Raw genomic sequence first — 23,408 nt, 5'->3', positions numbered from 1 at the left:
ATTTTAAGAAAGAAAAAGATCCATAAGTTAACTTTCAAGTATTCTTCAACCTCCACACTTCATTTTCCTTCTACAAAACTTACTTGCAAAAGCATAACCTTCTAATACAAAGTTTGAAATCTCATCTTCTACCAACCAATGCTCAGTTAAACATAAAACATCATACCCTTGTAGGTTATCTGCCAACAGAACCTCCATATTTAGAATTTTATTTCTTAAAGTTTGATAATTCTGGTGAAACAAATTTAGCTCTCCATTTAGATTATTACTATTGTTACCTTTTACCTTAAAAAATCCCGCTCTAGTAATACTGGTCATTCCTTGTCCTACTTGACGTTCTTATTTCTGGTTATTTAGCTTGTCTTCCTTCATTTCATCCTGATAGTGCTCCAACATTCAGCTTCTCCAGTAACTCCTCTCCTCGTTCATCCAAGAAACTCCTACTGATGAGCTGAATGGTTTCCTCACAAGTTTTCCATGTGTACTCGGTGCTTTCTGGTATTGCTGTCTCTGATGATTGAGGTAGAATCACATTAATCCCTTTCAGCTGATTTTCTTCTCCTGGACGTCCTTCTTTAGTGGTAGCAATCACCTCAACTACTTCCTTAACTCTTCTTACTTTCATTACCTGCAAATGTTCTACACTTTCTCATCTTTATCAAACAGGAATGGTATGGCATTATTCATGATAGTTGTTCCTGTGGTCTCTCTTATTTTTTTCCTTATCATATTACATAGCTGTTTTTCCCTCTTCTGTTAAATGCATGCCATGATTTGTGAAGTATACTCAATCCATATTGCCCATATCAATTATTTCTGTATTTTGAAAGCATTTGACAGTCTTCTGTAGCTGCCTGTTTGTATCATTAACTAACTTATTTACACAAGACCATTCAATTAAATCATGTTGATGTGGAATATTACATAATATTACATTGATAGTCTTTAATTTATAAAGTGTTTTCTTCATCCCAGAAATCACATGTGATGCTTCATTTCTAGCAATATCATTTGTCCCTGCCATAATAACCACGTAGTAATTCTCACTAAGTGTTCCCATCTCTTCCATATCTGACTTAAGAACCTCTTTGAACAGAGCACCTGGCTTGACAGAACCTACAGCTTCAGTCCCCGGTAGCATATCACCAAGTTGGACAGCAATACCCTGATCATGGCTATCCCCGTACACAACTACCTCACAATCTTTCTTCCTCAACCCCAGTTCAGGTTTCCTTGTAATGGTTGGAACGTTATTAGTCTTTACACATTCTTCTTCACTAGAGATAATCGATTCAAGGACCTGGAACTTATTCCTTAGTTCAATGCCTAGACCTACACCCCAATCATGATTAGTTTGAGGCCTACTGTTGCAACTCCTCGTAATTACGTCCGACCATGTATCAGTTTGCACTTCAGTCACACCTTTTAAACTAAGTCTATTATGTTTAATATTTTCAATCTCCTCCCTTAACATTCGAATACTTTCATCCCGTGAGCACAGTTCAGATAATAAATTAACACAGTTAACACACTTTCCCACTTTCGCATGCACAATGCATGTGTCACATATGCAAACAATTCACAAATGATTTTCACTTTGGCCTATGTCACTACTGTTACTCTGATCCACACTTCCGCTGGTATTTGACACCTTCTTCTTCACGTCCTTAAATTCTATACACTCACTACTTTCCATTAAACTATTACATTTCTGAAAATTTTCAACAGCTTGAGGAGCAACACGACGGGCAAGCACCATCTTACATCTGCTCTACAGCAATGACCGATAACAGTTACGAACAATGAAACCGATGCATCTCACATTCCCTCCAGAATTGAAACATGTCACATGTGATAATCTGTACACAAATTGCAAGATTCTAACTCAGATGCTTAAGATGTAATGACTGATGCTTATGATAACCTGGTGTTCTGTATATTACTGATGGTGGTTATGATAATTCCTTTTTTCCGTTTTTTTACCCTCTAGATTCATTTGACACTTACAATACTTTGCCAGCATTTGCAGTGGAGTATGATTGATGTATAAACATTGTAACCTCAATTTTCAATCACTACTGATCTGCATTTAGGGGAGTCGCCCAGGTGGCAGATTCCCTATCTGTTGTTTACCTGGGCTTTTCTTAAATAATTTCAAAGAAATTGAAAATTTTACAATCACATCACAATTCACCGCCCTCTGTCGACAGTTTGAGTGTGTCCCGCTGTGCCATGGTGGTGTTATGCTTGTATTTCTGCAGTACAGGTCTCCATGTATTTGATAACTTGAAGCCGTCTTCCCTGTTGATGTTATTTGGGCACAGCTCTATCTCTATGGCTTCCCTCACAAGACAAGCATAGAAGTCTTTTACAGGTGCGATGACCTTCACCTGGTCAAAGAGGATTTCATGGTCTGTACTGCAGAAATGTTCTGCTATGGCAGACTGGCTTATAGCGTTTTCCGTGGAGGATGAAAGAGCAACATTCTTTACTGATCTGATGTGCTCTTTCACCCTGGTGCTAACAAGCCTTTTTGTCATGCCAACTTATGAACAACCACAACCACATGGAATTTCATATTCGCCCGGTGTTTCAAGATGTGGTTTTTCTTTGACTGGTCGAAACAGGGATTTGAGCTTCTGGTCTGCGGTGAAAACTGGAACTATATTCTACTTCTTAAGAATGTGCCCTATTCTGTCAGTTATACCTGCCACGTAAGGAAGGAATACTTTTTTCTTTTTGCTGTAGTCCTGGTTGGTACTATCCAAATTAGGCTCCTTGATCTTCTCAGCTCGTGTTATGTCTCCTGGTGTATAGCCATTTTTCTTCATGGATGTTGTCAGTTCTCTCAATGCACTCGAGCGGTTATCATCGTCTGCAACATTATTCACCCTAGTATATAACGTTCAAAGGAGAGCTGCTTTTTGGGAGGGGTGGTGATGTGAAGACTAATGAAGGGATCTTTCAGAATGTGTAGGTTTCTTGTACATTGCATGGCCTAGTGTACCATCATTCTTTTTGTATACTAACACATCAAGAAAAGGTAATTTACCTTCATTTTCTACTTCCATTGTGAACTTGATCTTACTGTTAATGGAATTTAGGTGCTCTAAAAATTCATTTAATGTTTCCCTTCCATGTGGCCAGACTGAACATGTGTCATCCACATAATGATAGAAGCACTTAGGTTTCATTGGCGCTGTTATTAATGCAGTAGACTCAAAGTGTTCCAGCAATGGGTTCACCTTTGTCACCAGTGGCTGCTAATATTTTTAGGTGAATATAGCACAATTATCCCCTACAATTTTGCTCATGGATTAACTGTTGACCAGTGCCTGGAGGAAATGACGCTTGTGCTGGGGAAAGACTATCCACATTGGAAAACAATTTTCTGCTGATACAAAGAGTTCCAAATTTTGGGGTTGAAGATGAGCCTTGTTCTGGGTGACCGTCTGAATCAGTGACTGAGGAAAATATAGAAGCTGTGAGGATAAAGTTGCAGCAAGAGAGGCAGTTGACATATTGGCAGGTAGAAGAGACCCTCCACATCCCTGCACCAGCTATTCATTCTACATGACCATCTCCATGTTAGAAAGGTTTGTTCCCTTTTGGTGCTCCATTCACTTTCAGAGGAACATAGGGCACATCGAGTGACATGGTGCCGAAAAATGCTAATGGAGTTTGAAAATGGGACTTTGCGTAACATCAACAGCATCGTTATAGGTGACAAAACTTGGCTTGTCCCAACAAAATCCCAGAACAAGTTGTGCCTGTTTGAAGATGAAGGTACTCCTGTGACTGTGCAAAAGTCAAGGTCACTGAAGAAAAGGATGATTGCAGTATTCTTCACTAAACGGGGCATACTGACTCGGGTTGTGCTAGAAACACACAGAAGAGTTGACAGTTACTGCGAAGTGGTGCAGTGAGACTTGTCTGCCTAAGGTCATCCAGGCTCTCAAACAGCTCCATCCAAGGTCACGGCTCAACAATTGGCTCTTGCATCACGACAATGCTCCAGCACATCGTGCTAATGTAACAATGGATTTTCTTGCCAGATCCGGGTTGACTGTGCTTGATCACCCTCTATACAGTCCTGACCTTGCCCCATGTGACTTTGCACTCTTCCCAGAAGTGAAGATGAAGCTGAAAAGCCAGCGTTTTACATCCGACGAGGAGCTTTTGGCAGCATGGAATCAAGAGTGTAAAAATGTAACCGAAAAAAAGTGGCAGAGTTGGTTCAGTGACTGGTTTCGCCGTATGGAAGTGTATTGAGTGTGGTGGAAATTATTTTGAAAAAGTCTAAAGCATTCACTCACATCGCAAAACTTTGCTAGTGCCCTTTGTGTGGGTAACAAAACCAAGAACAGTGATGAAAATAATGTAAACTGCCTGAAAGTAAAGTGCTTTAGATTTGAAAAGGATGCACCAGGTTTTCTCAAATATTGATATGGTCATTCTGGAAGATACTCTGAGTTAAATACTTTTGGCCGAGGTCACCCAAAAAAGATGCCCACCCTTCAGAAAGCTTACAAAACTACTTTCCCTATATCAGAATAAAAGTACAAGGATCATATTAGTCTCTGCAATAAAGGAGTTATTCCAACAGAATTTCAAGCATGGTACCGCTCCTTACCCCATTCAGGTGCAGTGAGGGATCAAAATCCATTACCAAGTGTGGCCAGTGAAAGTGAGTGTGAAGCTAATGATAAAGAGTAAAACATGACACATAATCGTCAGAAAAGTTTACTGATTGACTGACATGAGTGTTTTAATTTTTTTATTATGTCACTTTTCCGTTCTCTGAATCATACTTCATACTTGAATCATAGTTCAAAGAAATAATAATAATAATAAAATAATTTCATGCACCTACACATTTATTGTGAGCCAGTAATTTTTATTTTTACCTTTATAACAACCTACGAAGAGGTTCCTTCCTTTCCTGGCAGAAGTCACTAAGTCAAAAAATATTAGATTTCTTTTAAATTTTGTACTTCAAATTTGCAAAAATAGTGAAATTATGGAAGTAAGTCAAAGTAATAGTAGCACCAACACCAAAAAACATGTTAATACTAACTAATAATGCAAAACTGATTTTAGGAGTTGTTTGAAACATTAAAACAGCTATAACTCAGAAGTAAGATTTCTGACTTAGTGAATTCTGCCTGAGCGATGACAATATATGCTGTGCAAGGCCTGATCATTCACTTCTGTACTTCCGGTTGCACATTTCACACTGATCAGTCCAGATCCAAATTGATTCTGAGTGCTACTTGGATCATGCAGTATAACAGTATTGATTTTGTGACTCTGTATTTTGTGCTCACGAGATGTTAATCAGATGGTTTCCCCTGGCCTTTCTGCTCCTATGCCAATTGTCCACAAAGAACTCATCTGGCTTTGAGTATATAATTCCTGGACAACAGATTGCCCAGTTGTCTGCAATGTGACAGCTGGTTAAAATTAATATTTGATTGTTGTCTATGAGGAGATCATTTCTCAGTAGCCTTGATTCACTAATGACGTAGTGCCTTTTGAACAGTGGCAAAGTTGGGGCTCGAGGCCCTCTCTTGCTCTTAACCACATACTAATTAAAATCTTAAATAAAATACTAAGATACTTAAAATAGTTAAAACTACATAAATTAATAGAATTAAAAATGAATTCAAATTAATTACTAACTAAGTAATGTGCCGAGTTGGCGGGGTACTAAGATAAATTAACACTAGACTGGTAACTTCTACACTACGATTTATTAACTAAGCACTAAAACTACACAGGACTCACGAGCACATAATTTTCGCTCATAACACATGTTTACCCAGTTCGCGCGCTCTCTCTCTCTCTCTCTTAGTTTCTCACTTGTTCGAACACTACAGATTACTCTTACAAACTAAACAGTTATGTCACAAAGTCATACGTCACACCCATTTGCACCTTAGGGCAGTGTACACTGTATTTCTAAAGCAGCCGCACACTACACAGTTTTACATTCACATACAAGGTCCCACGTTGCATGGCTACACGTTCTCTCTTTCGCCGTCAGTCCATACTGTAGCACCCTAGTCCGACAGTCATGGCAGTTGATGCACTTCACAGCACTGGCAGTCACTCACTGACTGAACTCAACACTAAACTACACCAACTCCAACCCAGGCAATTCACTCCTGTCTTATATATCTGTACCATGCCAGTCCTTCTAGAACAGTCCGGATGCTGGATGTATCCAGGAACCTCATGAGAGTGAAGACTCCAGGTTAATCGCCTCATAATTTCCATATTCCTATGCCGCGCTACCATGGACAGAAGCCAGAGGGGGCCGGTCTTGCACTTAAGCCTTGTTCATGATTGGTGTGGTCGAAGAGTAAGCAGGTGGGCCGATACGGTGACGTCACCAGCCCATAGCATTGGACGCTATAACCATTACATTAAGGCCGCGTGCACACCGAGCGCGCTTCGCATAGTGTGTCGCGTGTTGCTCAACGCTAAGCGTCACGCTAAGCATAACTAGTGCTTTGTTCATAATCCAGGTGTTCACACCACCCACGCTCTGCTGCGCTGAATGCCTATCTTACAGCTAAGCGAAGCTCCAGACAATGCACAGTGTTGGTTAATTGCTTAGCGTTACCTAGCTAGTTCTGAATCTATGGAAGAAGAAATTATTCATGCAGTGTTTCAAAGAGAAGAAATATGGAACCCAAGACACAAAAACTATAAAAATGTAACTGTTTTGCAAAATAAGTGGGCTTAAGTATCTACAACAGTTGTATCACATTCCTACAGTAAACATATACAGTAATATTACTTCTACTGTCACACTTTACTGGGCTTAACATTGTGACAGGATGAAATTGGGTATGGATTTTAGTGTCGGAAGTGTCCGAGGAGAAGTTCGGCTTGCTAGGTGCAGGTCTTTTGAATTGACACCCGTAGATGACCTGCATTATGATGAGGATGAAATGATTATAAATACACACATACACCCAGCCCCCATGCCAATGCAATTTACTAATTATGATTACAATTCCCGACTCTGCCGGGAATCAAGCCCGGGACTCTGTGACCAAAGGCCAGTACGGTAACCATTTAGCCATGTAGCCAGACGCTTTGTGAAAAAGTGCATAGAATCTCCCAGACTCTGTCATATCGGTTTATAATTTTGCCAATGGAGGGTGGTAACATGAAGAATATCACTCTGCAGGCTAGTAGTGGGCTTGGAAGTAAATATTTATGTTTATTAATTATATTTGTCACACATTTACTCCACTTTTGTTACTATGATTAATTGTGTATGCTAATTGTAACAATATTGCAAAATACTATTTATAATTATTATATAAAGAGCATGATTTAGCCGGAAATTTAATTTCCACGTATTTGCTGCATGATGCTCCTAGATAGTTCGGAAAATTTAATTTCTCCCAATACTTCTCTGCTACTTGACGCCACATTTCAGTTGCAGAGTTTGGAAGGTCAAAGGTATTTTTTGTCATTCTTAAGTAATCATAAAATTTATCGCGATAAAGTCTTGCATCTCTGTGCAAACGATGGAATTCTCTGAAAGTACCGTAATTCGTTCTTCATTAAATTCATGAACCCACTTTCGATTCTTTTTATTTTAAATTTTAAGTAACTGTTATCCATCAGTAAACTGTTTCTAGTGTACTTGGATAACAGCATTAGTTTGTGACCACCCTAAAACGCCTCGCACCAAACTAAGCTGAGAGCACGGCGTAGAGTTTTCGGTGTGAACAGCAAGCACGCCTTGCACTATGCATAGCATTTCACACTACACGCAACACACTATGCAAAGCGTGCTCGGTGTGCACGCTGCCTAACACATTCACTCCCACCTCCCTCTATGGGTATTTAATCATGTAGCTCGGCAATTTCTAGATGCCACCCTGACTCGCTAGTTAACATGAAACACACAAATTTAACTTTGTATCACTCCTATACTATAAACCTTAAAAATCTGAAAATTTGTACACACCTTCAAAAGATGACATAGTATGATTGTTGACTTGCCATTCATTTCATCACTCAGGGCCACTTGAATTCCAACCGCGCACTTCAGAGACCTCGGGATTGGCACATGTTTAGTTTGATCACTCATGCCACAATGCGAAAAATTACCCCAAGCTGTAGTAAAATTTCCATCTGTCCACTATCTATTGGTAAACTGATATACTGTGTCATCTGATGTAGATATGAACGGAAAAATGTGACGCAAATTCAAATCCGACTAAGATCGGATATGACCTTGGTCAGATATGGGAGTGAATATGTTAATATTAAAACTAATTACTATTAAAAACTCTTAAAACTGACTAATCCTGGGGCATGCACACATTCATACTTCAACCATTCAGTCAGCTGTCCTCAGCAGGTAGTCTCGCGAGGTGATCTTACATCTTAATAAAGAGCTAGTTTCTCTGACCTGAGCTGGCAGGGAATTCCATAATCTGGCACCGGTCACCACAAATGATGTATTAATTTTATTTGTGTGGTGCACTGGAATATTAAGAAAGAATCTCAAACATGTATTTAAGTTTGTGAAATTATGATAAAAAGGTGAATTTTGAAGAAATATACAGTGGAAGATCTTCAGTTAACACCATGGTTAAAATGTGTAGCTGCTGGAGTTTATCAAGCTTCAGCCATGAGAGAGCCTGATAGTATGGGGTTATATGAACATCATACCCAATATTGTAAATAAATCACAGGCAGGAATTCAGTGCTCATTGAAGTTTAAGTGTTTCTTCTCATGTCATGTCAACTAAAACAGTGTCACAATAATCAATAATAGGGAGAACCAGTGTCTGTATTGGTTTGGCCTTTAGCTCAAATGGAAATACATCTGTCTGCCATTTTTTAAGAGGGTGAAGTGCTCCAAAAATATTTTTATGGATTTCTTTCGTGTGATCAGACCAGTGAAGTGTTTCATTCATAATTGTGCCAAGATTTTTAACCGTTTTACTGTAGGGAGCTGCTGCTGTATATCATATCCTCCTTTGATCCTCTAATGCTTATTTGACAATGCCTTATAATCACCTACCGGTCATTGAGATGTACCATGTCGAGGGTAAGGATGCCCCTGCTTATGTCTGTTTTTCATAAAAGAAATATATTTTCATACAAAATTTTACAAGGGGGAAAAAAACACTTCACTTACTATGTCTCACAAGTAAAGCTTGTGGAGGATGATGAGATGTTGAAAATAATTATGGTATTAAAAATTAATGTCAGTGTGCAAATTTTTAAAATAAAATAAAATTGGAAAAGAAAGATGAAGGTACCTCTTACAGGTAATTCAAACTAATGTGTTGCCAGCCAACCTCTAAGAAAGAATAGGACATGGACATATGAGTATGAAGTTCTAATGCATCTCTCGAGGAAACCAAGAATTAGCATTAGGGGCAATAAGTACTTACTTACAATAGGTATGTGTAGTGATGTCCAGAAGGTATCCCACAAAGGTAAAAAGTGCAAGTACAGCAACAACAACAACAACAGTCACTACTGATCTGCAATTAGGACAGTCACCCAGGTGGCAGACACCCTATCTGTTGTTTTCATAGCCTTTTCTTAAATGATTGCAAAGAGGAAAATTTATTGAACATCTCCCTTGGTAAATTATTCCAGTCCCTAACTTCCCTTTCTATAAATGAATATTTGCCCCAATTTGTCCTCTTGAATTACAACTTTATCTTCAGATTGTGATCTTTCCTACTTTTAAAGACACCACTCAAGCTTATTCATCTACTAATATCATTCCACACCATCTCTCCACTGACAGCTCGGAACATATCAACATACACAAATTGCTTGCGATTCCAAAACCTAGAGTTAAAAGAGAATATTAGAGGGAAAGTAATATTCAGGACATCATTATGCAAGGATCACAACAGAAGGATTAAAAAGTTCATTTGAATTGAACACACACACGTGTGTGTGTGTGTGTGTGTGTGTGTGTGTGTGTGTGTGTGTGTGTGTGTGTGTGTGTGTGTGTGTGTGTGTGTGTGTGTGTGTGTGTGTGTGTGTGTGTGTGTGTGTGAAGAGGAGGGGTAGTTAGCCTTGTTTTTATGTAGATAAAGATTATTCCAATTGTTGTTGGTTGCAGATAGAATCCTTCAATTTACAGTATTAGTTTGGCTACTTTTACCTCCGTGACTCAGGCAGTAGCATGAGAGCCTCTCATCGCTGGGTTCAGTGCTTCAAATCCCAATCACTCCATGTGAGATTTGTGCTGGACAAAGCAGAAGCAGGACAGGTTTTTCTCAAGGTACTCCGATTTTCCCTGTCATCTTTCATTCCAGCAACAATCTCCAATATAATTTCATTTTATCTGTCAGTCATTAATATTGCCCCAGAGGAGTGTGACAGGCTTCAGCAGCCGGCACATTTCCTATCCTCACCTGTAGAGGAGAGCTTCATTCATTCCATTTATGACCCAGTCAAATAACTGGAAACAGGCTGTGGATTTTCAATTTTCAGTTTGGCTACTTATTTAACACATACACTACCTGATAAAAAATACCTGGATACCTAACTAAAATTGTAGTTAGACTTTACCCATGTCATGTTCGTATTATTGAACATTAATATGCTGTGGGTTCACCCTTTGCCTTTGTGATAGCTTTAACTCTGCTGAGGACACTTTCAATGAGATGTCTGAATATCTGTGGAGGAATGGCAGCCCATTGTTCTCTAAGATCTAACACCAGAGAAGGTAGTGCTGTTGGAGACTGAGAACTGGAGTGCATTTAATGTTTTAACTCATCCCAAAGCTGTTCCATAGTGTTCAGACTTGGACTCAGGGCAGGCCAGTCCATTTCAGGAATGTTATTGTCCATAACCCATTGCCTCACAGATGCAGCTTTATGACAGGATGCATTGTCATGATGATACAAACAATCATCGTCTCTGAACTGGTCGTCTACTGTATGCAGTACAGAATGGTTTAAAATGTGTTCATATCCTTCTGCTTTAAGCGCAATAAGGGGACCACACCCTATCCACAAAATACAGCCCCATCCCATAATACCACCTCCTCCGTACTTCATTGTTGTCAATACACATGATTGCAGGTAACATTCTCCAGGCATTCGCCAAACCCAAACATTTCCATCGGATTGTCACAGGGTATAGCATGATTCATCACTCCAAATCACTCATTTCCAGTCATCCACTGGCCAGTAGTGTCTCTCTTTACACCACCTCAAGCGTCACTTAGCATAGACTGCACAACTGTTTGGCCTATGAGCAACAGCTCGACTATTGTACCCCATTATTTTTAACCCTCAATGCATAATCTTTGTGCTAGCTGGACTGCTGGTAACACTTTGGAACTCATGAGTGATTCCTTCCATTTATTTCTTGCGATTTTTTACAACCTTACACCACAATGCTCAACAGTCCCCGTCCGGCATTAAATAAGGTCTGCCTGCTCTTGGTTTTGCTGCGGTTGTTCCTTAGCATTTCCACTTCACAATCACATTACCAACAGTCAACTTGGGCAACTTTAGAAGGGCTGATGGATTTGTTTCTCAGGTGACTAGTTCACATTCAAAGTCACCGAGCTCTCCTGACCAACCCATTCTATTTTTTCTGTTTCTCTACTGACAACACAATACTCCCCGCCTGCTTTTATACTAGCAGGTCCACCTCTCGTGACATCTCAGGTTCAATTTCGCATTACATAGGGGTGTTACAAGATATAAATCTCATCATTGAGTCCGTATTGAACAACGTATATCTTTCTAAAATAATTTTTTTGAGAGTCCACCCTTTCAGTACATTATGTTTTTCATATTGATTTACATAAATACTTTTACATTATTGTTATGTCTTAAGCAGGACATGTTTCACCTTTTTTTTTTCGGCATCTTCAGCTGTTGTTCCTACTACCTAAGATCAAAATAACCAGGATCCTGGGTTTTCTATAGTAAAAAAACTTGTGTCCTCATCCTGAGGTGATGCAGCCCTTTTCAGGCATACCCCTGATGGAGGTGAGCTGTGCATACCATTTCAAACATATACCAGCCCTCCCGCCATTCTTAAATTTCTGGCAGTACCAGGAATCGAACCCGGGTCCCCAAGGACAGCAGCTAATAACACTAACCATTACGCTATGGAGGCGGACAATAATAAAATATTTTAAATGGGTAAGCTGACATGAATTGTTTTAATTAAAAAATATTTTTATTTGTATTATATATTCTGTAGAGACATCCAGATGATGTGAATTGTTGTGACTACTGTGTTGGACTCTCAGAAAGCATTCTTTTAGAAAGATTACATAGGGGTGTTCGGATACTTTTGATCAGGTAGTGTATTTATTTTTTATTTATGGTAGTTTTTATTTCATGACTGAAATGAATGCCCAAAAAAATTTTAAATTCAATTTGCATGAACAATCTGAATGAAGTCATGACATTCCGAAGGCCACTTCTGTTTCATATAAACCAGTCTTAATAACATGATGTTCCAATTTACAGAAGGTCAATTAGCTCTTCTGAAACCTGTTGAAAGACCACCAGAACTCACGCTCTTAGGAAAATCCAGCTCAGACCTCAAGAGGCAAATTATGAGTCTACAGGAACGTATGAAGAGAAAGGTAAGTCCCAAAAATGTATTTCTAAATACATTACAACCAGTTCAAACTGGCCTTAGCTAATTTTTTTAGCATTGTTGCTCATCAAAACTAATTTTAATTAAATAAAACTCATTTTAAACAGTGCTCCTTTATAACTAACTTTATCTCCAAATATTTTCTTAGTTTTAGTTAAAATGTTTCTTAATTACCTGTTTAATGGCATAAAATATATCTTAATTACCCACATATCAGTCTACAATGCCTAATTTTCTGACTCTTTTTCAGATTTCTTTTTGTTTAAAAACTCAAGTTCTTGCATCATTTCAGCACCCTTTGTTTCTTTAGTTAGAAATGTTGAGTCATTGCTGTTACATGTGAATTTGGTATTTAGTTACAAATTTTGAGGTCATAATCTGCTGTTAAATGTGAATTTGTACATCCCTGGTAGTCTTACATCCAGGATAATTGGGGTTGTCTTTACCTGTAACAAATTTCGTCCAATATTTCCATTCTAGCTTGAAGTGAGTATCGTGTTGTGTAGAAGTGAGAGGTAGATAATTGATAATGCTGCAAAACAATTTCGGTAGTAACACTGCAGGTTTTAAGCTCAAAGTGATTGCTTCCATGGAGAAAAATGGTATTTGTGCAGCAGGACGAGAATTTGGCGTAGAATGTAAGTACAGTAGAGTCTCGTTAATCTGAACTAACTGGGACCAGAGTCTGTTCGGATTACGAAATTTTTGGATTAACCGGAAAATATTTTCTAATAATAATCTTATCGTTTTTACATCCCGCTAATTACTTTTTACAGTTTTCGGTGACGCCTAGGGGCCGGGATTTTCTCCCGCAGGAGTTCTTTTAGGTGCCAGTAAATCTACTTACATGAGGCTGATATATTTGAGCACCTTCAAATACCACCGGACTGAGCTAGGATCGAACATGCCAAGTTGGGGTCAGAAGGTCAGTGTCTCAACCGTCTGAGGAAAATAGTTTCTACAATACAGTACAGTACATACTGTAATTTGAAATGTCCGTTCTTTAGCGTTTACTGATCTGTTGTTTATGAGACGCTGGTTTAACACTGCATCTTCAAGTAGGTTCCAATCACTAAGCAAAAGAAACTAACACACTTTGTAAAGGTAAACGGCAAGTGATTGATGGTTTATGATGAGTAATTATGTTTCCATTAAGTTATTCTTGTAAAATATGACTAATAAAATGCAAGTAAATCTTAATTCTATAATATGTTCTTTCATTTCATTACGGATATTTTTTAAAAATGAATATTTCAGTTCAGATTAACCAGACTTTCAGATTAACCAGACTTTCAGATTAACGGGGTTCGGATTAATGGGACTCTAGTGTAGATCAGGTACGGTAATAATGAAACCTAAAAAGAAAATTATAGACTGCTCTAGTGACCAAATGATCAATCCAGGGACCCAAATCTGGGAAAATCACAGTGTTGAACAAGAAGTGCAAGAATACATAATAAAATTAAGAAATATTGGAATGGGAGTTAGTCATGAAATGACTGAGAGAGACACAGGACATCACAAAATTGTATGAAATCTTGAATCAAGAATCCAAAGCTAGCAGAGATTGCAAAGCAAAGCAAAGTCACCTCCGTACAGGCCATAAAGGCCCTTGGAGGAGTGGAAGGTAAAGGCTTCCACCATTGTTAACCTCGGCACATGATGGGGTAGAATGGTTAGCTTTACGCCCAGCCATATTTGCCCCCAGCAATTAACCTGGTACTCATTTTTGGTGTAGGCTGAGTGAACCTCAGGGCATTATGCTCCTCCGGAATTGGAAATCTCGTTTCTTAAATTTTACGACTTCCCGATGGGGATGATATAAATGTTGATTCCCATAGGGAATCTGAAATATTTGTTCCGAATGAGTAGATTTATAATACCAATATAAATGGTCCGTTATTGAACATTATAAATTTTCCAGCTAACTCATTCTTGTTGCCAGCGTTTCGCCCCCATGTGCTAGGCTGGGCTCATCAGTTGGTACCTTTTACAACATGCACCACTGACAAAGATCAAAACAGCTTTCTGGAGGATGTAGGTAAGCTGTTAAGGAATGCAGTTAACCCGGCATTACTCGCTACGTCGTATATGCGTCATTACTCGCTAGTGAGCGCAGCGCTCATCTTTATGTTTAAAGGCCATAATATGTCCATATAAAGATGGAGGTATTTTTAATATGTCAGTTTGAGATATTTATTTATTTAGGAACACGACTGAGCAGAGTGGCTATGGAGCCAGGAGGCGTGTAAGTTCGATTCCCACCACTAGCTGTCCTGAGAATGATTTTCTGTTTACGGTTCTAGGCAAATGCCTGGACAATTTCTATTCATAGGCCACAGCCAACTCCTTCCACCTCTTTAGCCAACTTCATTCACCATCATTCATTTCATCTTCATTAGCACCTAGAGAGTGCTACAGAAAGAGAAAGGAAACAATAAGAGCACTAATCAGAGCCAAAACATCTAATCAGCAAGCAGACCTAACATTCTACACTGAGAGGAGAAGAGTTACAAATGGCTACTAAAACAGAAAAGAGCAGACCATATAGAGAGGGAAACAAGGAAACAGGCAAAGGACGCGAGGACTGACCCTTTCATAGCTCTAAGGAAGATGAACCCACGCTCTCTAGGAGAAGTACCAATAGAGGCATGGGAAAACCACTTCAGCAGAATTCTAAACCAGCAATAGAAACGTCAGGCATATGATCCAATAACACAACAGGTTCACACATATGATCCGGTAATGAAGGAGGAAGTAAGGCTGGCGATAAAGGAGGGAAAAAATAAAAAGGCAGCAGGACCAGGCAATATCTACATCAAGCACCTGAAGGAATCTGCGGATATTATGCAAGATCTCTGGGTGAATTTAATGAACAAATGCATTGAATTGCGACAGAAACCTGAAAGCTGGAGAACAGCAACAATGAAGATTCTCTATAAAGGGAAAGGAAGTACTAACAAGCCTGGACTCATACAGGGGAGTGGTATAAGAAAGTGCTACATTCAAAATGTTCACACAAGTTCTAAATGAAAGACTACTGGAAATTGTCGACAATCAAATCCCTGAATGCCAGTTTGGATTCAGGAAAGGTAGGAGTACATTACAAGCAATTTCCTACCTATTAGAGCAAATAGTGGACTCCCTTAGGCACCCCAGGGAAGTATTATGTGGTATTTGTGGACTACAGGAAAGCATTCGACCTCATAAACAGGAGGAAACTTATCGAGAAACATAAAGGAATGACTAGAAACGACCACCCAATTGCAAGGATAACGGAAGATCTCTTAAAGTATAACTACATATGCATAAATAAGAACGTGAAAACATTGAAACAGATTACTCAAATGGATGGTGTATTGCAGGGGGACCCTATCAGTCCTACACTACTTAACATACAACAGACATCATGAAAATTATTAAGGAGAACTCAAATACAACTATATGACATGGTGATTGGGTCTCCCATAAGGACAGAAGTACAAGAAGCAATTAACAAACTGGAGAATTGGGCCAGGGAAAATGATGTCACTATAAACCAAGAGAAAACTGTACAGATGACTTTTAGGAAGGGTGGAAAAGCAGCAACGACTGTCAAAATTGTGTTTTCAGGCAATCCACTAGAGAGAGTTAACAAATTCAAATACCTAGGGGTTACACTGCAAACAACAGCATCATCATACAGTCTTCACATAGAAGAAAGCACAGCGGCAGCAATCAGGGCAATATACTACATAAAGAATATTAGGAATCTGTCTATCAGCATGCTGATGGCACTATTTAGAAGTGCAATAGACCTGATCATCACCTACAGCATACAGATCATCCATGAAAAGTTAAAAATAGGTGAATTAATCAAAATTGAAAAGGTGAAGGCGATGTACATGAAAAGAGCAATGGGAGTAGGGAAGACAGCCACTTCACGACTTCTATACAAGGTGATGGAAGAAACCTACTTCATAGAGGACATCAGGATCCAACACCACCTACCATCAACAGGACCATATCAAGAGCTACTATGGAACCAAAATAGGAAGAGAGAATAAATACAGCTGGAATTCTACAGCTCACCTGCTATGTGGAGAAGTCCTGGACCAGAGAGAACCAGAAGCAAAGACATGTAATAGCCAGACTTTCAGTACATGGCTTTCATTACAAGCTGTGTATTAATAAGCAATTTCACAAACCAGATGTAGATTGCGTGTCTGCTGTGCGCTAAAAATTGTGACACATACCACATAAATAGCTTCTCAACTGAGGTTGGCATCAGGAAGGGCATCTGGCTGTAAAACAAGCTATGCACATTCATCTCACAGAATTTAATGAAGAAAAGTGCCTTTTCTTCCCCAAAACTTGCAGACACTCTGTTTTGGAATTATGATCATTTTCGTAAACCTCATCCCTTTCATTACCATCAGTTTCGTTGTTCGAGTCCACTTCCTCTTCCGTTTCATCCAAATATGAATGTATCTGAGCAGTGGATGCCATTATAACTTGTATAAATTGACTAACAACAGTTACAGTACAAACATTTCACATTAAACACAAGCGTAAGACAAACCCTGACTTATTACAATGCCAAAATGCACTGTCGCGCCTAATAATGGGTCTTGATTTTCAAAGATAATGGAAATGACTGACGTATCCCCTTCCTAACAACCTGTTAGAAAGGTATAAGGAGTTTCAGAGGTAGAGGTCTTGTAACATTCTAACAAGAAGAAATATACTACGAAGGTGAGGGCCGCTCTCACCATGTGAGTAACCGCGGGTTTAGAAAATCATCAGGCTCCCACATGATTGCCCAAATGGAATGATTTATGTTCCAAAGAAGTTTCATGATCTTGGTATTATGAGAGCAAAATGGGAGGTAAATATTCAAAATTTCAGTATCTGCAGCGAGCTCCTTTGCGTCAATGATCCTAACCTTCATTCATCAGAGATCTGAAGGCTGAAAAGAAGTTGGCAATAGAAAAGCTTGACATCTCTGTGGCAGCTGACCATATGACTGGTAAGAAGATTACATGGGCCCTATTTGAGTGATCTTTCTGCAGTTGGGAAACACATACTCTTAGAGGTAAAGGAGTCTCTGTATATACAGAGCACCCAAAAATCAACTTCTGTTTAGATAATAGAAGGGGACTCTCATGTTCTGAGTGAATTAACATACTAAAAATTCCATACAACATCTTGGCCATTTGGGTAGTCACTGGCAGAAGTTCTAGCACAACCCCCTGCTGTCATCAAGACTGTAGTAAGTGTGAAGCATTTAGCCATGTGCTGGGTCATTTTTGCAAGGGAGAATTAATCTGATAATTGCATCATCACAGAGTAAGATTAGCTATTACATGCACTCTAAGAGAACTAAATGGGAAGTGTTCGAAGAAGTGTCTTACCTCACTTCAAATGGTCCTATTATGAAAGCTGATATTGTCAACATTCACTGCTGGACACATAAAGTAGTGGTTATCAATCCAATTATGTGATTGAGGCCAATGGAGCCCAGGCTGGAGAGGCTGATGAGGAGAAAAGGAGTGTCTACGAGCCATGCATCACTTATTTTAGTGAGAGATATAATACCCCACATGAGTGCTGCTCAGTAAGGGGACTGCTAATAGGAAACAGAGGCTGTGTAATAAAATGTGCATACAGAATGTTAGAAAAATCGTAATCGATGTCATTAAGAACTTCCTCAGCATCCTTCATTATTTATAGGCCTACTTCTAAGATCACCATTCTGACAGTACTATACATTTTTATAATAGACTTTGAATTATTTTAATTGTTTTATTCTCATAGCATTTGAATCTTTTTCTGGATAGAAACAACTTTGAGCAGATAGATATATTCTGCTACCTTTACAATTAGATCACCCTTGATGGTCAGTTTTCTTATCTGTTGTAAAATCTAACTGTAACCACGTTTTACTAGTAAAAGCTAAGTTTACACACAGCACACAATTACACTAGTTAGCTCTCTCTCTCTCTCTCTCTCTCTCTCTCTCTCTCAGTTCTTAGTGTTCAGTCACATGAAGTCAATTAGTCTAAACAACTATACTATGCACACTCCTAAACTGTCACTCTAGCCCTAGGGCAGTTCACAATAAATCTCACACTTCGCTAAAGTTGCCACATACTGACAGTTTACAGCCACACAAGTCTGTACGTGGTACAGAGATCATGCGCACAGACACACACATACAGTAGCCTTCTTTTGCTATCCCTCATCACTCTTCTGCACTACAATCCCTCGTCCAATGCTCCATCGACACTGTAGCATGCTGATCCAGTATACACTTCACAGTACTCTGCAAATAACCTCAGCCTTTGTCAGTGTGGTTAACTGCCAATAAGTAACCAGGGGAACCTGACCCCTACAGAACGCATCCACAGGTGGCAGATAGGGGGTGCTGACGGTACATAGGGCTGATTGAAATACCCAGTACAATCTGCGGACCAACAGATAGCCCAATTCCTGGAGGCTTTAAAATACTGGGACACCCTCTCTCCAGGGGTCATAAATATGGAAGGCCCTTGCCCTGGGTTATGGGTGAAGAACACAATGGCATCTACAGCAGAGAAGATGGACTTTGGTATAGTGGAGATGGTGGAAGGGGCAAACCCGTAGCATCTGTACTCCAGAGGAGCGGCTACAAAAGGCGCCTGACTCCATGTTAGAGGTGGCCTACTCTGAACTTGGTAGAAGAAAATAAAATGCCTATGGGAGTGGCAAACCCATTGTACAAACAGCCTATAAAACGAGTGCAAGTGAATCGAGGCCTTGGAAAATTCTAGGGCGTCATCCTGAAGTGATTCACAATGAAGTATTTATTTATTTTCCACCTAGTCGATACAATGATTGCCTAAGGCAATTTTTATTGGTCAAAAGTGGTACATGTTTCGTATATTAACAACATCTTCAGCCACATAACAATGTTTAGATGAAAAATATAAAATAGACAAAGTAATGCTTTAGAGGAAGTGTCCTTGAAATTAACATAAGATTGACAAGATTAAAACAAACAAATAACTCAAGAGAAAATATATAAATTATTTCTACAATAGAAAGCAGTCGTCAAGGAAACACTTGTACAATATTCCATAGAGAAATTGTCCTAATAAATATTCTTTTCTTAATAATCCATGAAAAAAGATCAATTTATAAATTAAAAATTATACAGTTTATAAGTAATTATCGAAATGAAGAAATCCTGATATCACAGTGCGGCTCTTATTATTAATGTAGATGAAAATATAACTAATTCCTAGTTGTCAAATCTTATTAAGCCTGCTTTCCTTTGGAACAGTAACTCCTGTCATTCTTTCACAGTTTTGCGCCGGGTGTAATATTGATGATGCGTTCTTCCTTGTTCTTGCACCTGAGGAGGAGGAGGAGCGGGGGATATAGGTGTGTCAAGAACTTCCTTGCTGTCACCTATAGCTTCAACTGAGGAGGAATAAGTTGTAGGGCTATCTGTAGGTGGAGAAATTCCAATTCTTTTTTCTTGATCCTTCTCAAGCATTTTCAAATATACTAGAATTTGATAATATAATGGATTCTTATATTCTACAGCCTCATTAAGGTTATCATTTTTCTTTACAAGTTGGTCTAGATGAATGTACAGGTCTTCATATGTGTTCATTAAGCTGCCCTTTTTTAACTTTTTTATGATGGTCAGGTCTTGTTCTATGTTTGTAAATTTATGACCTGTGGCAGTCATGTGTGATCCCATTGCTGAGAATCTTCTATGTTTTTCAGCATTCACATGTTCCAAATATCTAACTTTAAAATTGCGGCCAGATTGTCCTATGTATGTGTTCTTACATTCAAAGCATGTGAGTTTATATATACCGGAATCAAAAAATTTTTATCTTTTTCCGAGAGATTTATTGTATCATGGTTGAAAATACTATGTTTCATGTTGTTATTGGTGGAAAATGCAATTTTGAAATTTTTTCTTTTAAATAAATTTGTTATTACATGAATGTTTGGATTATTATATGTGAACTTGATATATTTTTCAGTTTTACTAGGTTCGACTGCTAATTTAGATTGTTGCTTCTCCGAAAATTTATTAATTATTTTATCAATCATGTTATTGTTGAAACCATTCAAGAGGGCTTGTTGTCGGATAAACAACAGTTCTTTATTCCTTTCAGATTTGGATAAAGGAATACTAAACGCTCTGTTAATGTAACTATAATATGCTGATCTTTTCTGTGCCTCAGGGTGTAACGAGTTGTTCTTGATAGTGGTCAGTGTGAAAGTGGATTTTCTGTGTATTTTGAAAGAAAATCCTTTTTCTTCTCTTGTTGTGACTATGTCCAGAAAATTCAGTGATTTTTCAACTTCTTCTTCTAAAGTGAATTTTATATTGGAATCCAAATTATTCAATATATTTAAAACTTTATTGCTATCGGTGAGTCTGTTATCTATTATAGCGTAAACATCGTCCACATAACGTGTCCAAAAATCCAAACCCTCTATTTGATTAATAATTTTCGTGTGTTCCAAATAGTCTAAGTATATATTAGCCAATATTCCTGATGCTGGGGCTCCCATTGAGAGTCCTTTTTGTTGGTAAATTTTATTATTAAACGTAAAATAATTTTGATTTAACACGAATTTTAAAACATTAATAAAATCTTCAATTTCTGGTATGCTTACTAATTTGTTCTTCGTTAAATTCTTCTTAATGATTCTGATAGTGTCTTCTATTGGAATGTTTGTATACATGTTGGTTATGTCAAAGAACTGTTGTTTATCCGACAACAAGCCCTCTTGAATGGTTTCAACAATAACATGATTGATAAAATAATTAATAAATTTTCGGAGAAGCAACAATCTAAATTAGCAGTCGAACCTAGTAAAACTGAAAAATATATCAAGTTCACATATAATAATCCAAACATTCATGTAATAACAAATTTATTTAAAAGAAAAAATTTCAAAATTGCATTTTCCACCAATAACAACATGAAACATAGTATTTTCAACCATGATACAATAAATCTCTCGGAAAAAGATAAAAATTTTTTGATTCCGGTATATATAAACTCACATGCTTTGAATGTAAGAACACATACATAGGACAATCTGGCCGCAATTTTAAAGTTAGATATTTGGAACATGTGAATGCTGAAAAACATAGAAGATTCTCAGCAATGGGATCACACATGACTGCCACAGGTCATAAATTTACAAACATAGAACAAGACCTGACCATCATAAAAAAGTTAAAAAAGGGCAGCTTAATGAACACATATGAAGACCTGTACATTCATCTAGACCAACTTGTAAAGAAAAATGATAACCTTAATGAGGCTGTAGAATATAAGAATCCATTATATTATCAAATTCTAGTATATTTGAAAATGCTTGAGAAGGATCAAGAAAAAAGAATTGGAATTTCTCCACCTACAGATAGCCCTACAACTTATTCCTCCTCAGTTGAAGCTATAGGTGACAGCAAGGAAGTTCTTGACACACCTATATCCCCCGCTCCTCCTCCTCCTCAGGTGCAAGAACAAGGAAGAACGCATCATCAATATTACACCCGGCGCAAAACTGTGAAAGAATGACAGGAGTTACTGTTCCAAAGGAAAGCAGGCTTAATAAGATTTGACAACTAGGAATTAGTTATATTTTCATCTACATTAATAATAAGAGCCGCACTGTGATATCAGGATTTCTTCATTTCGATAATTACTTATAAATTGTATAATTTTTAATTTATAAATTGATCTTTTTTCATGGATTATTAAGAAAAGAATATTTATTAGGACAATTTCTCTATGGAATATTGTACAAGTGTTTCCTTGACGACTGCTTTCTATTGTAGAAATAATTTATATATTTTCTCTTGAGTTATTTGTTTGTTTTAATCTTGTCAATCTTATGTTAATTTCAAGGACACTTCCTCTAAAGCATTACTTTGTCTATTTTATATTTTTCATCTAAACATTGTTATGTGGCTGAAGATGTTGTTAATATACGAAACATGTACCACTTTTGACCAATAAAAATTGCCTTAGGCAATCATTGTATCGACTAGGTGGAAAATAAATAAATACTTCATTGTGAATCTATTGAAGTGCGATACGGACCATGAAGCTGATTTTATGTAATCCTGAAGTGACGCGCAGTTCCCGGTGCTCTGGGGGAACTGTGAGAAGTGGGCTACCAGACATCAGAAGAATCGGTATCATGTATGTCATGACTTTGAATGGCAAGGTAGAAGAACTGATAGAGTGTATGGAGAAGAAAGACATAGCAATGATTGGAATAAGTGAGATAAAATGGAAGGGGAAAGGTCAAAAAGAACTGAAGAAAGGGTGTGGATTATATTGGAGTGGAGGAAAGATGCCAACAAATGGTGTTGGTGTTATATCGAGAGAAGACCTAGCGCAATATGAGGACAAAATTGACCAGATCAGTGACAGGATAATTAAAGTTGGACTTGAGAGTAGAGTCAAAATTTTATACAGGTTTATGCAACCCAATCGGGGAATGCAGATGAATGTTTAGAGGAGTTTCTAGAAGAACTGGAAAGTTGTATTGAAGACAAAGACAATGTGGACAAAATTGACCAGATCAGTGACAGGATAATTAAAGTTAGACTTGGACTTGAGAGTAGAGTCAAGAATTTTATACAGGTTTATGCAACCCAATCGGGGAATGCAGATGAATGTTTAGGGGAGTTTCTAGAAGAACTGGAAAGTTGTATTGAAGACAAAGAGGTTTTAATAATGGGAGACATGAATGCACGAGCTGGAACA

The 23,408-nt window shown here is 38.2% G+C and overlaps 1 protein-coding gene across 6 annotated transcripts in view; it reads left to right on the top strand.

Moving 5' to 3' along the window:
• The window catches only part of LOC136874506 (uro-adherence factor A), a 177,299-nt gene that overhangs the window by 66,447 nt on the left and 87,444 nt on the right, over positions 1–23,408 (top strand). For all 6 annotated transcript variants that reach the window (XR_011018274.1, XM_068227632.1, XM_068227633.1 and 3 more), the window contains one exon: positions 12,501–12,619. Coding sequence is in view for 5 of the 6 variants with exons in the window: in XM_068227632.1 (XP_068083733.1) it covers positions 12,501–12,619 (119 nt within the window). In the remaining variant the exon portion in view is untranslated. The remainder of the gene's footprint in view (positions 1–12,500; positions 12,620–23,408) is intronic.

The sequence above is a fragment of the Anabrus simplex genome, chromosome 5, assembly GCF_040414725.1.
Source record: "Anabrus simplex isolate iqAnaSimp1 chromosome 5, ASM4041472v1, whole genome shotgun sequence".
Taxonomy (NCBI): Eukaryota; Metazoa; Arthropoda; class Insecta; order Orthoptera; family Tettigoniidae; genus Anabrus; species Anabrus simplex.
The sequence above is the reverse complement of the archived record's forward strand: the minus strand, read 5'-3'. Positions and strand labels throughout refer to the sequence as shown.